The sequence below is a fragment of the Chiloscyllium plagiosum genome, chromosome 4, assembly GCF_004010195.1.
Source record: "Chiloscyllium plagiosum isolate BGI_BamShark_2017 chromosome 4, ASM401019v2, whole genome shotgun sequence".
NCBI lineage: Eukaryota > Metazoa > Chordata > Chondrichthyes > Orectolobiformes > Hemiscylliidae > Chiloscyllium > Chiloscyllium plagiosum.
The window spans coordinates 101,106,657-101,124,626 of NC_057713.1; the positions used below are offsets into that span (position 1 = coordinate 101,106,657).

The following is a 17,970-nucleotide window of genomic DNA, read 5'->3' on the forward strand; positions in this document are numbered from 1 at the left end:
TTAGATTAGATTACTTACAGTGTGGAAACAGGCCCTTCGGCCCAACAAGTCCACACCGACCCGCCGAAGCGCAACCCACCCATACCCCTACATTTACCCCTTTAACCTAACACTACAGGCAATTTAGCATGGCCAATTCACCTGACCCGCACATCTTTGTGACTGTGGGAGGAAACCGGAGCACCCGGAGGAAACCCACGCAGCACCCGGAGGAAACCCACGCAGCACCTGGAGGAAACCCACGCAGCACCCGGAGGAAACCCACGCAAGGACTTGTCTATCCTCAAGTTTTTCAAAATGCCCAACAGATCTTCCTTCCTAACAAATATCTCCTCAAGCTTACCAGTCCGTTTCATACTCTCCTCTTCAACAATATGGTCCCTCTCATTTGTAAATACTGAAGAAAAGTACTCATTCAAGACCTCTCCCGACTCAATACACAGTCTCCCACTACTGTCCTTGATCGGATCTACCTATGAGATTATGACTTATTCTCATAAACTTGGCTGCTGGTTGGTCAGTGAGGGTGGGGGGCATTAATCTACTTAATCCAGGTCAACAAGAGAATTCTAAACGTGATATAGTTTATCTCGTGGTTCAGATTTTCAGAGATGAAACCTGCTGATTGATGTTAATTTTGTTCAGGAAGGAGATGAGATCCTTGTGTCAACAACGAGCTATAATTACACACAGACAGAAATCAGAACGATCCACTCTATCTCCTTTGATAGAAAGACATTGGGCTTGAATGAAGCACTATCGTACACACACGTCGGTAAGTCTCAGCTGAATGGAAATTCTAATCGGTCTCTTGGTACTGTCAGTAATGAGATCTGAACACCCTCTGCTGCAATTTATCATCAACAGAGAGAATTACAGAGAATGGCATAGAATTTACAGCATGGAATCAGGCCATTCAACCCACCCAGTCCATGCCAGCATTATAGCTCCGATCAACCCTCTCTCTGCCTCTTTCCTCTCAGCATAATGTTGTATTCCCTTCTCCCTCACCTACTTGATTAGTTTCTCCTGCAATGCATGTTTATTATTTACATCAGCCAGTCCCTGTCATAGCAAGTTCCACATAATCACCACTCTCTGGAGGAAGGCACTTCTCCTGGTGACCATCATGTATTGGAGGCTTCTAGTTTTGCTCTTCCCACAGGAGAAAACATTCTCTCTGTACCCATTGTCTCAAAACCTTTCATTACTTTAAAGGCCTCGATTGAGTCACCTTTTCCAAGAGAGGGATTCTAGTCAGTTCATCTTCTCCTGTTATTCTGGTGTCTTCCTTGTAAGTCTGTTCTTTCACCTTCTCCAGTGCCTCTTTATTCTTTTTATACTTCGGAGACCCAGAACCTAAACAAAGAAACAAATTCAGCATACATATCTCAGGAAGACTGATCTAGTAGATAAATCCCCTACAGTGGATTTGGAACTTGAGGGACCTCATTAGGACCACTAACGAGCAGGTTAGTTCAATGCTTGGTGTATGAAAATGACCCATTGTATCAAAGACGTTTAGCCTCCCCAGAACAACATGTATTTATGGAGCATCTTTAATGAAGTAAAAAAGACCCAAAGATCCTTCACATGAATGAAACTAAAATTGAGATGGAAAAAACCAAAAGGGTAATGCATTTTCAAAAATACTATTTTAAAACCATGTTTGCAAAAATAAATTAATACAAGTTATGATGGAACTACATAATGGATGCATTTCAATATTTTCTGCAACTAAATTTGTTGTTCTATTAAGATAATTGAAGATAACATGTTTATATTGTTCTGAACCCATTTCATGGAGTGCAATTTTTATTAATGGCTGTGTCCATGTCTGTGAATCAATCTGAATGGAGATTGTTCATTTTCTTCAAGCGGAAACACAGGAATTGAAGGGAAGAGGCCAGAGTTACACTCTGGCAGCAGATATTGGCCTGCTCAGCAGAAACATCAAGATCATTGGCCATAATCACCCTGACAAGGCAGATGAATTGTTTGGAGCACGGGTCTTGATCAGTTCCTTCTTTCATAACGGAATGGAGTTCAAAGGTATCTTGTCCTTATTTAGGTTATGAAATCTCCCAAAGAATGTTGAAACATATTTCCTAAGATCTCTTGTAACAGTGCTCCTGGTGAATGGGCAGAAAGTTGTTATGAGGGAATACTTTATTACCTTTCATCAGCTCGGACTGGGATTTGTCAGAACTGCGTTAAGAATGGAGAGCCAGATATCCAGAAAAGCAAAGCTTGTCCTGTAGTCAGGATTATGGAGAAGAGATTTAGTTCAGGAGAAGTTGAAGATCATTTGGTGGCATGAAAACGTGGTTTCAGGTTGGGGGTGAACTTTGAGGAGGTTTATCCAATTTTTGTGTTCCTGCATTTAAATAGGTAAGAATAATATTACTGTGTGTTAAAATAATGCCATTAAAATCTGAGGCTAAGGGTGTGATTTCCTGATGTGTCTGCCAAGATGTGCAAAGTGCTCACTTTAGGCATTGCCATCGAATATAGTCTTTGGTCACTGGCTGTAAACAAGCAAAATAATTATCTCATAGACTACGCAGAAGTTGGTGATTGGTGCATTTCCATACCTTTTGTATTTTAAGATTATTAAGTTGCAAAGAAGACAGTAAAGATGTTTTACCTGAAGGTATTGGCCAAGAAGAGCAATTATTTTTTTTTTAAACTCAATAAATCTGTTTTATTTTCAGAGAACCATTATATTTCCTGCTTCCTACATTTCTCTGAGATGACCATAACAGAATATCAGAGTTGTACTAAATGTACTAAGCCGAAAATAACAGCTTTGCGGATCAGTTAGATGTAACAGTGGGGGTCAGTTGGGGACGGTGTATTCACTCATGGATACTTGTATCACTGGCAAAGATCATCATTTATTGCCTATCCTTAATTACTTTGGAAAAATTATAATGAGTTGCCTCCTAGAATCGCTGCAGTCTATCTGGTGAACAGTGTAATTCGAGAGGAAATTGTTATATTTTCTGTAGTAGTTTTGTACAACTGTATGGCCTACAAGGCATACCAAAGTTAAGAGTTAACTCAAATTGCTGTAGGCCTGAAGTTACTTATAAACCGAAATAGGTAAGATCAGCAGATTTTCATCCTGTATGTATGTTAGTGAACCAGGTGGATTTTTACACAACTCTGTAGTTTTGTGTCTCAGTTACTGGCAGTAGCTTTTTTTAAAATTCCAGATTTGCTGAAATGAATGAATTTAAACATGCTTGTGACTATACTGGGATTTGAATTTTTGTCAGATTATTGTGAGATTATTTGTAATATATCCAATATAACCCTAAATGCTAAGATTTGGTCCTCATCAATCAATGATCTTTGTAAGCTTCGTCCATGTAAGAGAAATGAAATTTGCTCTGAAGCAGATGGGGTATCAGGCTCCCATCCAACTTGTTAACTCCACAAACACTTCTGTGTTCGAATTGCACGCAGTGATCTTGGCAACAACAACGCTGACACATTGATCTGAAAGGCTTCTGAGCACTATGTTGAGGTTTTAGACAAAAGTTGAAAGAGTTTCACTTTAATTCTTTAAATTTTAAATCAAGAAAGCTTCTACACAAAATATTACTTTTACTGATGATTATTGGTTTCTATACCGTCCTTGAAAAATCTTTCAGTTTTACAACCTTTTAAATACAATTTAAATTGTTGATGTTTCTCTATTTTTGTAGGTCATGCCAGAATACAGGATGTTGAATTTTATCACAGTGGACAGTATGATGACCTAAGTTACTTTGGCCCACGATTTTCTGTGTCTTTCCTCAATCTTGGAGAGGTTTGTATCAGAATTTTTTAAGCAGTTCATATTTTTCATGCAGATAATTTGCTTGTGTTTCTGACAGTTCCTGAGGGTGGGTGTACTGCAAATTGAGATATGCATGCCTCACCTACAGGTGTGAGTCTGCCAGATTGATGTTTTTGTCAAATGTTCTGAAATTTACCCAATCACTTGAAGCTTTATAGAGACTGTTCCATTTGGTCTCCAGTTTTTTCCAAATGACAGGGAGTAGTTAAATTGACAGGAGGTAGACACCAGTGGCAGACCAGTGTGCCAGTGCTCCTGGCAAACTTGGAGGCCCACCATGTAGAGTGCTATCCATGGTGGTTGGCTGGCTACTTTCTCTTGTATGATTGATTTTTTTAAATAGGTGGCTATGAGGGGACCTCCGTGTTGAAGTACCCTCTCAGTTACTTACTGTTCATTGCAACATGCCACTCCTCTTAAGTTATTCAGCTTTTTATTAACCATCTAGCTTTGAGAGTTTGCCTGCCGCCCTTAATTCCTTGAGTGTGTGTTCAGTGCCAAATCCTGTTTGTTATCCTCAAAATGAAAACTTGACCCTCATTTCTACTGATCAGGGCATCCTCCACACTGGGGACCACAAATGCAGACTGAGTGACCACTTCAGTCAACAAACATAATCTGTCATTTTAATTGTTCACCTTGCTCCCAAGTTGACCTTTCTGTTCACAGCCTGCTGCAGTGTTCCAGTGAAGTTCAACACAAAGTTGAGGAACAGCACCTCATCTTTCAACTCAGAACTTTACAGCATTTTGGACTTAATGCTGAGTTTAACAACTTTAGATTATAACCACTGCCTTTATCTTGTTCTTTTCTCATTTCTCTTTTTTTTTAATTTTGCTCTTTTCCTTCTCATTGCTTTCGTTATTGCTTCACATTGTATATAGGTTCAGAGTTTTTTTAATAGGAATTCCCCTTATGTGGACACAACCAATTTTATTCACTTTCATCCAGTATAAGGGCTGTTGCACAGCACAATCTTTTGATACGTAATCATCTCTGGCCTCCAGTTTATGCAAAGCTTTCACTTTGCTCTCCACATACACATGCAGACACATACACAGGCAGACACAGGCACAGATAGACACATACAAACACAGACTGACGCAGAGTGAGACAGGTAGTCAGAGGTAGTCAGAGACAGACACAAGCAGACACACTCAAAGTCAAATGCACACACAAAGATAGACTCAAACACAGACACACACACAGACATAGGCACACATTGATATACATGCATGCACACACACACAATAAACACACTTTTTTTTCAGGAATGATCCCTCAACCTGAAACATTAACTTTGTGTGTCTCTCTCTCACACAGACACAGATGCTGCCTGACATACTGCTCGCATGTTTTGCTCTCGTTCTTGATTTTCAGTATCTGCAGGATTACAGTGCAGAGTAAGGTTCAAACATGAGACTTCTGACTGAGGGTCTCAGAGTGGGAGAGCGTGAGGAAAGATAGGCTTTCACAGAGTCAGAAACTCATTTCCCTCAATGGTTTATAAACTGATAGTGTTTGTATTTTTATTCAGGACATGTTTATGATTCATTTTCCAAAAAGGCAGGACCTGGCATAAATCAGGATAAATAATGTGTTATGGACCAGGCCAGACCCCTCAAAATATTTCAAGGAGGTAGCCCAAATTTTCTAGTTGTTTTAAGCAGTGGATATTCCAGAAGTGATGCAGCTGCCCCAACCATGCAGATTTAAACACAACAACATTTATTTACAGACTACTGAATGAAACACAAACAGAAGAGAACCAAATTTAGAATAACTTAACCTATCTGAAGACCCAATCGACTCCATCACAACTTAACGATGCTGTTCCAAATATTTGCAACATCCCCATAAACACCCCCTTAGCACAAAATGGTAAAATCAAACACAGGTTCTTGCAAGAGAGATGTCAGAGAGAGAGAGGATCAGCATGGAACTGCTCCTTCAGGTCTCCAGCAGCCTCTCTGGGTTCCCAGCTAAAACTTGATCCACAGCTGCAAACAAAACAGCTTGCTAAAACCAAACCAAACCAAACAAAACCCTGAGCTGAGAGAACTGGCCACTCTCCTTTCATTGTACAAGTGTTTTAAAAAAAAAACACTTAAAAGCTTTTTTAAGTAGATATTTCCAGCATATCAGAACCTCTGCCTTTACAACTCCCCTGAAAACAATACAAGGACAACATAACTTTGTTAAAGGAGCAGCATCATATTAAATGGAAATGGGGCTTAATGAGATAGAAGGGGATATTCCCCCCAAGATCAAACAGCAAATTCCAGAATCATTACTGATATTCTGTGATATCATAAGAAATGGGTGAGGACCAAATTGATTGACTGTGATTCATTTGAACTATCTTTTTTCAGATTGTAGAAAATGATTCCTACATTCGTGGATGTGCTTTCCATCATGGATTTGCTCCTGCGATAGGAGTCTTTGCAACAAGTGGCCTTAATATTGATGATAATGTCATTTTCAAAACTTATGATGGAGGTAATCATAATCTTAGCATGTTGATAAACGTAAAGGATGTTAAATTGTGTGTTTAGGTGTAAGCCAGGCACATGTGAGTTATCCTGTTTTCCATGATGTCAAATAGTTTTCACTCATCCTTACACCATTGAATAAAGTCAAGGCCTACAGTAAAGCATTTCACTTCAGAATGTTGATGAATGATATTTGTACTTTTACTGAGCATGGCATCAGAAAAATCAGGAGTATGCAAAGAGATATTGATAGTTTAACTGGGTGAGCAATAATTTGACAGATGGAAGGTATTGTGAGAAAATGTGAATTTGTCCATTTTGGCAAGAAGAATAGAAAAATAAAATATTCCTTAAATGGTGAGAGATTGCAGAATTCTGTGGGACAGAGGGATCGGGGCATTATGGTATGTGATTCACAGTTAGACTGCTGGTGTAGGAAATGATTGGGAAGACAAATGTAATGATGTAATTTATTGCAAGGTAGAAAATAATATAAAAACCAATCAGTTTTGCTACATTTGTGCAGGACATTGGTGAGATCACATCTACAGTATTGTGTACAATTCTAATCTTATTTTAAAGAAGATACAAGTATGTTAGAAAACTTCCAGTGAATGTGCATCCAACTGATTCCTGTGATAACGGCTCACCTTATAAGGAAAGGGCTGTATGTTTAAAAGAATGAGAAGTGATCGTTATTGATACATGTCAGATCCTGAGGGGACTTGACAAGATGATGCTGAGAGGATGATTCCTCATGTGAGAAAGACATTGAAGATGGAGATGAGGGGAAAGTCATTTCTCACAGAGGGTTGTTAGTCTGTGGAATCCCCTTCCTCAGAAAACAGTGGAAACTGGGTAACTGAATATATTTGAGGCTGAATTAGTTTCTTGATACACAAGCAATTCCAAAGTTACAAACAAATGGGAGAAGAGAAGAAAGCAAAGTTGAGACCATGATCACATCAAACTACTCCTAATCTGTATCTGTTTATTATGAAATGACTTCAGTGTGGCTGAAAATCAATTGGTTGTTCTGACCTATCCTAGGTATCACATTAATGGGTGACAGGAATCGGGTGAGGAGGAATCTGGTGGCTCTCACCTTGTGGTCTTCACTTTCCGATATTTGGACTGCAGCAATTGAGGTCAAATCCATTGTATTTAATAAAAGGGAGCAAAGCATATTTAACCAAATTGTTATTTTGACAGTGGGAAATTCAATTTGATTTTGCCCCAAAGTGAGTCATTACTTGCCATCATCAAATCCACTGGGGTGCCATCACAATGCCAGCGCATGAAAACCAAGTATACTCTTGGATGGACGCTGTAAGAAACGTACATCACAATCAATTAACTGATTCTTCATGGTGCAGGCCAAGTATATTATTCAACTGCTCAGATATCAATAACAAAGTAACTGTTATAAATAGAATCTCACAATCTAGTTTCCAACTGACCAATAGTCATCTTCTGGACCTTCTGACTGTCAGCTATGCTACATGATGATCAGAACCTGTTCTCATGTAGAGTCATAGAGATGTACTGCACGGAAACAGAGCCTTTGGTCCAACTCATCCATACCGACCAGATGTCCTAAACTAATGTAGTCCCATTTACCTGCACCAGGTCCATATCCCTCTAAACCCTTCCTATTCATATACCCATCCAGATGCCTTTTAAATGTGGTAACTGTACCAGCCTCCACCACTTCCTCTGACTGCTTATTCCATACATGCACCACCCTCTGCATGAAAAAGTTGCCCGTCAGGTCCCTTTTAATTTTTTCCCCTCTCACCCTAAACCTTTGTGCTCTCGTTCTGGACTCTCCCACCCCAGGGAAAAGACCTTGTTTATTTACCCTATCCATGCCTCTCATAATTTTATAAACCTCTGTAAGGTCACCTCTCAGTCTCCAATGCTCCAGAGAAATCAGCCCCAGCCGATTCAGCCACTCCCTATAGCTCAAACCCTCCAACACTGGCAACATCCTTGTAAATCTTTTCTGAACCCTTTCAAGTTTCACAACATCCTTCTGATAGATGTGTGACCAGTTGTTCTCTTTACGAAGTATCACTTGTCCAAAATGCTCTCCAGGTATCCTCAACCAACCTTCCTCTTTAATGTGAATCATATCACTTGATGCACAGAAAATACATCAAAATGAGGTTCTTTCTCACAATATTGCTGCACTGCTGACATAACAGCCTTCACAATATTTGAACAATTTAATTTGATATTTTCATTTTAACACTACAAAGGAATCCCTTACAGCATCTCATGTGGTTAATATGATCCTGCTGCTACCTTTTGTACTAGTTTTTCTTGCCTCCTTTGATCTGGCCAGTCTGATATTTATACCTCAGTTGGGATATTGCTGGCTTATCTGCACTTTCCTCTTCTCCCCATTCATCCAACTCATTTTTTTTTAGCCAATCCCAACTGGATAATAATCCCAAGCTGTACTTACTCTGATGGAAAACCTAACTCAACGCAAAACCCGAGGTGGAAATTCTCCTGCCATTCCTATTCATTTACCCTCTTGGTAACAGTGTATTACAGGGATGGGTTCAGTCTGGTCAGCAATGAGAATTTGTCCAGTTCAACGTTTTAACAACATCAGTCAAGGATATTAATTGTTCTGCTCTGCAGTCTGACCCAGATGCTATGCTCTGTGCCCTTTATGCACCATGACCCATGCACCCCAATCATAGAGTCATAGAGATTTACAGCATGGAAACAGACCCTTCAGTCCAACCTGTCCATGTCGACCAGGTATCCCAACTCAATCTAGTCCCACTTGCCAGGACCCGGACCATTACCCTCCAAACCCTTCCTATTCATATACCCATCCAAACGCCTTTTAAATGTTGCAATTGTACAGTCTCCACCATTTCCTCTGGCAGCTCATTCCATACACGTACCATCCTCTGTGTGAAAAAGTTGCCCCTTAGGTCTGTTTTATATCTTTCCCCTCTCACCCTAAACCTCTAGTTCTGGACTACCCTACCCCAGGGAAAAGACTTTGTCTATTTATCCTATCCATGCCCCTCATGATTTTATAAACCTCTATAAGGTCACCCCTCAACCTCAGACTCTCCAGGGAAAACAGCCCCAGCCTGTTCAGTTCTCCTTATAGCTCAAATCCTCCAACCCTGGCAACATCCTTGTAAATCTTTTCTGAACCCTTTCAAGTTTCACAACATCTTTCCGAAAGGAAGAGACTAGAATTGCATGCAAGCTTCCAACAGTGGCCAAACCAATGTCCTGTATAGCCGCAACATGACCTCCCAACTCCTGTACTCAATACTCTGACCGATAAAAGAAAGCATACCAAACGCCTTCTCCACTATCCTATCTACCTGCAACTCCACTTTCAAGGAGCTATGAACCTGCACTCCAAGATCTCTTTGTTCAACAACACTCCGTAGGACCTTACCATTAAGCATATAAGCCCTGCTAAGATTTGCTTTCCCAAAATGCAGCACTTCACATTTATCTGAATTAACCTTCATTTGCCACTTCTCAGCCCATTGGCCCATCTGGTCAAAATCCTGTTGTAATCTGAGGTAACCTTCTTCGCTGTCCACTACACCTCCAATTTTGGTGTCATCTGCAAACTTACTAACTGTACCTCTTATGCTCATATCCAACTCATTTATGTAAATGACAAAAAGTAGTGGACCCAGCACTGATCCTTGTGACACTCCACTGGTCATAGGCCTCCAGTCTGAAAAAAAACCCTCCAACACCACCCTCTGTCTTCTACCTTTGAGCCAGTTCTGTATCCAAATGACTCGTTCTCCTTGCATTCCGTGAGATTTAACCTTGCGAACCAATCTCCCATGGGGAACCTTGTCAAAAGCTTTACTGAAGTCCATATAGATCACATCTACTACTCTGCCCTCATCAATCTTCTTTGTTACTTCTTCAAAAAACTCAATCAAGTTTGTGAGACAGGATTTCCCACGCACAAAGCCATGTTGATTATCCCTAATCAGTCCTTGCCTTTCCAAATACTTGTACATCCTGTCCCTTAGGATTCTCTCCAACAAGTTGTTGGAGAGAATCCTAAGGGACAGGATGTACAAGTCTGGTCTATAGTTCCCTGGCTTGTCCTTACTGCCCTTCTTAAACAGTGGCACCACGTTAGCCAACTTCCAGTCTTCCGGCACTTCACCTGTGACTATCGATGAACCAAATAGCTCATCAAGGAGCCCAGCAATCACTTCTCTAGCTTCCCACAGAGTTCTCGGGAACACCTGATCAGGTCCTGGGGATTTATCCACCTTTATGGGTTTCAAGACATTCAGCACTTCCTCCTCTGCGATATGGACATTTTGCAAGGTGTCACCATCTATTTCCCTACAATCCTCACCCAACGATCTTCTATCTGCTATCACAATTTAACTGAATTTTTAGAACTTTTAAGAAGCATCTAAAAAGAAAGACTTGCATTTACAAGCACATTTTCATGACCAACAAATGCCTCAATGTCCCTTACAGCCAATGATGTTCTTTTTGAAGTACTGTCAGTGTTGTAATATTTGAAACCCATCACCAATCTCTTCACAGCAAGCTCCCACAAACAGCAATGTGAGAATAAGCAGATGATATATTTTGGACTGCTGATTGAGGGATACATATTGTCCAGCATGGTTGGGAGAGGTCCCCACTCCTCTTCAAAGTAGGATGACGTGATCTACTACAGCCACCTTTTTTTTATTTCAAAAATATACTTTATTCATAAAATATTTTGATGATCTGTACAATTGGTCATGCCATACATACGTAAACATTCCATTTCTTTGCATACAGAGACAGAGTAATCATTCATATATACAGATCTGTACGATTACTATCCACATATTTAGCTAGGGGGTCAGCAGAGCCCCCTTACTGCATCGGCCCCCAGTTCTTCTTGGGCAGGCAGACGTTACATTGTGGTCTTTCCTCACCGCGTCTTGGCGGCTGCTGCCCCAAGCTTCAGCGCGTCCCTCAATACGTAGTCCTGGACCTTGGAATGTGCCAGTCTGCAACACTCAGTCGGGGTCAACTCCTTCAGCTGGAAGATCAACAAGTTTCAGACCGCCCAGAGAGCATCATTCACCGAGTTGATGATCCTCCAGGCACAGTTGATGTTTGTCTCGGTGTGCGTCCCGGGGAACAGACAGTAGAGCACGGAGTCCCGCTTCACGGCGCTGCTTGGGACGAACCTCGACAAACACCACTGCATTCCTCTCCAGACTTATCTACTACAGCCACCTGAGCAGGCTGAAGGGGTGTTGTTTTTAAGTCTTGTCTGAATAACAGCACCTGTCAGAGAGCAGCACTTCCTTAATACAGTGTCACCTTTGAGTTTTGTGCTCAAACTCTGGTGTGGAACCTAAATCTGGACCTTTGTGATTCAAGAGGCATGAGTCCTACTCACGGAACCATAGCAGAGACTCAGGATCAGAATTTCACTCCTGAGGCAGGGAACGTAAGTTGAAAGATTTCCCAACACACCACTCTTGCCTCAGGAGAAACTTCTCTGAACTGCACTGTTGTTGTTCAGAGGAGATGGGGTCATTCCCACTGTCCTCAGACTCAGATCGGAGGTATTCTCGGAAACTACTGAATGCTGAAGTAGCCTTTTAAACAGACCCTCTTGATTCTTTGGAACCTCACCTCAGTTACTTACTCCCATATTAGCTCTTCTAGCCCTCACCCTCTGGCTGTGCCATCTTAACATCAGGTCCTGATCCACACACAACCCCATGACCCCTTACAACCTCATTCCAACTCATCCAATATCCATCAAAGATACACCAGGTTCAATAACACAAAGGTATAAATATCATCTCAGTCTCCAGTGTGTTAAAGATCTACTCCCATTTATGAAACTGGGAGAAAGTGAGCATTGCAAATGCTGGAGATCAGAGCTTATACTCGAACCGTCGACTCTCCTGCTACTCAGATGCTGTCTGACCGGCTGTGCTTTTCCAGCACCACACTCATCGACTCCCATTTATGAAAGTCCATTCAAAACTTTTCAATCTTAGGTCTTAATTCTTTATAAAAACAAACTCTTATTCATCAAAAACAGATAATCCTTTAATTTTTTTTGTGATGTCAATCATAGCATGAACTTGGATTTCCCTGCTGGCATTATATGAATTTGTGGAAAACAGTTAAACATTTATAAGGAAATAACAATAACTGTTGGGGAAAATGTCAATGAGCAACAATTATAGAACAGAAATAATTCAACTCTCACTGACACAGGAATCCTCATTTCTATTTTATTTTTAAGGGGTTGGGGATTCAAATAGAGTCATAGAGTCCTACAGCATGTAGACAGGCCCTTTTGCCCACACAAGTCCATGCCGACCAAAATGTCCACTTACGCTAACACCATTTCCCTGCACTTGGCCCGTATCCTTCTAATCCTTTCCTATCCATGTATTTGTCCAAATGTCGTTTAAATGATGTCAATTTAGCCAACTCAACAACTTCTGCTGGCAGTTCATTCCATATGCGTACCACCCTCTGTGCTAAAAGGGTGCCCCTCAGGTCCCCTTTATTTTTTTTCCTCCCTAAACTGATGCCCTCTAGTCCATGATTCCCCAACCCCGGGGAAAAAAAACTGAGTGCATTCACCTTATCCATGCCCCTCATGATTGTATACACTACTATAAGATCCCCCCCTCAGTCTTCTACACTGTAAAGAAAAAAGTCCTAACTTGTACAACCTCTCCCGATAACTCAGACCATTGAGTCCTGGCAACATCTTTATAAATTTCTTCTGCACCATTTCAAGTTTAATAACATCCTTCCTATAACAAGGTGACCAAAATTGAACACAATACTCCAAGTGCAACCTCACCAACACCCTGTACAACTGCAACATAACTTCCCAACTTCTACACTCAATGCCCTGACTGGTGAAGGCCAGTGTGCCAAAAGCTTTCTTCACTGCCATGTCTACCTGTGACTCCACTTTCAGAGAACCGTGCACTTGACCTCTAAGGTCCCTCTGTTCCACTTCACTTCTGAGGCCCTGCCATTCACCATGAAAATCCTATCTTGACTTGACTTTCCAAATATCTTCACATTGTGATAGTTTTATAGACCTTATTCACTCCTCAAGAGCATTACCTCTAAAATTTAGTAACTTTCACCTTCACTCCAGCAAAAATGAGATCTATTTGAACTGAGTTCACAATGTCCTGCTGGATTTGAGTCACAACTTGCTTGCTCTCCCCTACCAAAACACATTTTGAAATGGGATTGGGATTTCTACATCAAAAATGGTGGCCTTGCACAATATTTTTACAGGTTTGTTGAGTTTTCCCAATTCCATGAAAATCTGGTCCTCAGGAGCAGACATTGCATCGAGTGGGTGTAAAATGTAATGATTGGGGTTGACATTAATTGGGCTGAATGGCCTGTGTCTCTGTTGTAAGTTCCTTGTAGGTATTTACATTCAAAATTGTTCAGGAAAATAAGGACTCTATTATTTGTAAGATGCTGTGAAGTTTATATTTGGATTTTATTTATATTTAAAGGTAATTGAAGGCTCTGATATTGTGCTTCAAGGGAACATTGTTGCAGGATTTGAGAAGGCTGGTTATCGAATTAATGGGGAACCATGTCCAGGTAAGTCTCAACCTCAAGGAGACCTGCACTCACTTTGTATCTACCATTTCTATGTCATTGACATTGTTCCATTTTGCCCAGGTAAACAATGTATGCTTGTGTCATGTATATGGGTCTGGATGAGCAACCGAGAAGTTCAAATCTTGGAGATAGTGTAGACTCACCAGAAAGATACCAAGTTTTAAAGAGTTACATTGCAATACCCCACATCCCTGGACACTGGCATCTGATATGTGCCATCCTCTGAGAAACCTCATGACACATCTCCAATCCACTGACAGAAAGTTTTGGCATTTCAATGCTATGCCTTGGTCTGCCCAAGGGCAATTGTCATTGTAATGCTGCAGCAAGAACACTGTAATGTTATACTGCAGCAAGGACACTGTAATGTAATGTTGTATCAAGGACACTGTAATGTAATGCTGCAGCAAGGACACTGTGCGCTCAGAGATATGCACCCACCTTGTGGACTGGATCTGATTGAATGGCTCAGCACTTCACTCGCTGTAATAGCACTCATGCTGAGCCTCCCTGGATGCTTGCAGTAGCCCTGATTTGCATTGGGGTTGAGAGTGTGGTGTTGGAAAAGCACAGCAGGTCAGGCAGCATCCGAGGGGCAGGAGAATTGATGTTTTTGGCAAGAGCCCTTCATCAGGTTTCTGCCCGAAAAGTCAATTCTCCTGCTCCTCAGATGCTGCCTGACCTGCTGTGCTTTTCCAACACCACACTCTCAACTCTGATCTCCAACATCTGCAGTCCTTACCTTCTCTGACCTGATTTGCATTGGGCTGATCATTGCACACTTTTCCCCTGCAGCCAGAGATACCAGGCTCATCTTACTTCTACCTTGCTTTGCCATTTAGCAGAGATGCAAAAGCAGGAAACTTGTCATGGTTATCAGTAGGTCTCAGTTATGTTCAGTGGGATAGCTGAAACAGAAACAGAAATTACTGGAGAAACTCAGTAGGTCTGGCAGCATCTGGGCAGAGAAGGCAGAGTTGATGTTTCAAGCCCAGTGACCCTTCTTCAGAACTGGAGAGGCTAGCCTTTGTTCAGGATGTCGTGGTATACAGTAAGCTAAGAGCAAGTCTTCGATATCAGACCAAGGGATTGGACTTGGTCAGTTAGTCATTCAAGGGGGTCAGAGTCAGGATGCTGTACACAAAAGGGGTGAGGAACTAAATGTAGTGCAGCCCTCCACCCATCTTGACTCTTTTTACCTCCCTGGTGTCTGTTTCTCTCCTTGAATGAAGGTGTGGCTGGTATTATGGGGATGAAAGTTTGTGGCACAATACTTTCCAAACAGCAAGGCAAGTATCCTGACTGAGTGAGTCATCAATACAGAGGCCATGCAAGGTTGGCATTAGGGAGTGAGGGAAGAGGTTACAAGAAATAGTGAGAGTGGTAGAGCTTGAGTCTTGCTGGGAGGTGGGATGAGTAGCAGAGATCAAGTGAGTGTGAGGTATCAGAGTGAAAATGGTGGTACTCATGATAGTGAAATGGAAAAGGATATTAACCTTGTTTGTACAAAGCTGGGCATTCCTTCAAATAGCTGAGACTGCTTTACCGGGAGGTAACCTCAGACAAGGCTGGCACGGTCTGGTGTTGTCGCCTCCAGTGCTGCTGCTGGGGCAAGAGGAAGTCATGCCTCTGTACCACCCTATGGAACAGGTCATTCAGGATCCTGATGGCACGGCAAGGGGCCAAGTTAGCATAAATGCTGCTCTTACATGGCACAGGTAGGGAATTGATGTAACATGGTGCCATATAGCAGCATGTCCACCCCCTTGACTGATGACTGCTGACAACCTTGACATGCTGCCTGCAGGTTTTCTGTCTACACTAAACAGTAGATAGGGAACAGGAAGTGAAAATGAGTGAGCAAGCAGGATCCCTGGAATACAGCCTGCTCTAGTTCATGAGATGGGGCTTGACCCTATGTACAAAGTGACCTGGCAGCAGCGTTGCAGTGAAAGGTGATCGTGCACTCCAAAGCACAGTATTAAAGAGTAGGACCATATTGTAGTGGATCAGAGACATGCCATGAGATCATACAGAGCCGGTATTTGTCCAATGCCAACCTGCATCTATGGTGGGGGTGGGAGAGCAATCTCTGCCCACAGAGAATGCCCTGAGTTACTGGCAACTGCTGTCTGAGAAGAAGGATTGGAGGAGCAAGTGGTGAGCCAGTTAACTGCTCTGATTTTCATGTTGGGAATTGCTGCCATCAGGTTTCGATCCAGTGGTTGGGAGAATGGGTACCTGTTGATAACACAGGATTGGTTAATAATAACATGCCCATACATGCAAATTAACCTTTCACCAGTCACTGGCAAGATTCTTGTCTTGCCATTCAGTACTTTGTTGAAGAATCAGATGTTTTGCTCATAATTTCGAGAATTTCATTACTGCTGGTCTCACCCCATTTTCTCAACTCTCGCACCAATGTACACTTTGACTGGGAATATTCCTTCCAATACTGCACAGAGCCTGCATTAGTGTTTTCTACAGCTATATCATAACGTCCTTATTTATTTTCCCTCTGCCTCTATTCATTCCTAAAGGTTTACTAACAGTCTCTCAAACTATCCTGCCACCTTCAACAATTTTTGCAGGTATACGCCCCAGGTCCACTGCTCCTGGCTCCATTTAGAATTATTTCCTTACCACAATCTTCCCATGAAAATGAATCACATCTCACTTCCTGAATTAAATTACAACTGTCACTTGTGCATCCATTCAGACTGTGTCCTTTACATGTTCTCCAATTGCGTCTTGTCGCAGTTCACAAAATGTCCACTTTTTTTTGTTATCCAGTAATATTTGAAATTGTGCCCTTGTTATGGCATGAAGACAGACAGCTGAACCAAATCAGCCCTTCTGCCTCTGTATTCAAATCACAGTAAAATTAAAACCTTCAAATTCCCTCAAGATTGACCCCAATTATTTCTAACCAAACTTTTGAATAACCAACCCAGACTCTGCGAATAATCAGTTCCAGATATCGGCTTGCATCTTAAACAAAAGACTTAGCAGCTTATGAACAACATAGTAACTTCAGCAGGGGATAAAGTAACAACAGAGTAATCTAATTGGTCTATTTTATGAAACCTAAAATCTTTGTTTTCATCCGCATTCACACAAAAAACAGACAAACATGCTTAAGGGATGAGTAAAAGTAAATAACAAAATGGCTAGATTATTTGTGGTTTTCATGATGTGTTCTAAAGGCATAAGTGGTGATATTTTCTAAAGATGTCAAACATTGTCATCTTTATAGTTCACACAGCGAAATGCAGTAATACTTAGAACTCAGTTTTGTATTCTCTGAGCTTCAAAAAGCTGTTCCTAGGAGATTTGGCAGGGTACTTTCAAATCTTAATGCTATAGCATCAATAACCACACTCTTTCTCACAGAAACATGGTACAAAAGCCAATTCAAATTCTGACCACCCCCTGACAGACTGACTATATTCTCCACGGGGTCTGATTCACCATTCAATACTTATTATAAGGTCTTTTCCAGACTTGCTGGAACCAATTCTCAGGTACTGACCTTGTTAATAGTCAACCTCTGCTATCCGTTTAAACATAAATGCTGTTACCAGTGTCAAAGCATCTCCTTAACCTTTGATCAGGAACCAACTTGTAATTAACCTCCAGGCATGGCCTCAAATAAACAAAAAATGTTTTGTCTGTTTTCCTGTTAATAAAAACTTATTGACAGTCCAAAGATATCTTTAGCTTCCATTTCACACTTTACAGCTCTAAACCAAAATTGCTAAAAGAATAAAACAAAAATAAAGAAATTTTGGCAAGGGTTTTAAAACCATGTACACTAAATTCTTGATTATTAATATAGATCACGAAGAGCAGAGGTCCAAAAACCAACTCCTGACACCTACACAATAAAACTTCCTCCAGTCGAAAAAACAATTATTTACTGCTCTCTGTGTCCTGTCACTTAGCCAATTTCATATAGTCATAGAG

General features: G+C 41.2%; 1 protein-coding gene across 1 annotated transcript in view; it reads left to right on the plus strand.

The window, feature by feature from the left end:
* pkhd1l1.1 (PKHD1 like 1, tandem duplicate 1) overlaps positions 1-17,970 on the plus strand; it is a 237,775-nt gene that overhangs the window by 171,271 nt on the left and 48,534 nt on the right. Inside the window, exons 59-64 of the mRNA XM_043689364.1 lie at positions 646-775; positions 1,879-2,052; positions 3,714-3,817; positions 6,220-6,346; positions 7,390-7,487; positions 13,890-13,980. Of these exons, the coding sequence (XP_043545299.1) occupies positions 646-775; positions 1,879-2,052; positions 3,714-3,817; positions 6,220-6,346; positions 7,390-7,487; positions 13,890-13,980 (724 nt within the window). The remainder of the gene's footprint in view (positions 1-645; positions 776-1,878; positions 2,053-3,713; positions 3,818-6,219; positions 6,347-7,389; positions 7,488-13,889; positions 13,981-17,970) is intronic.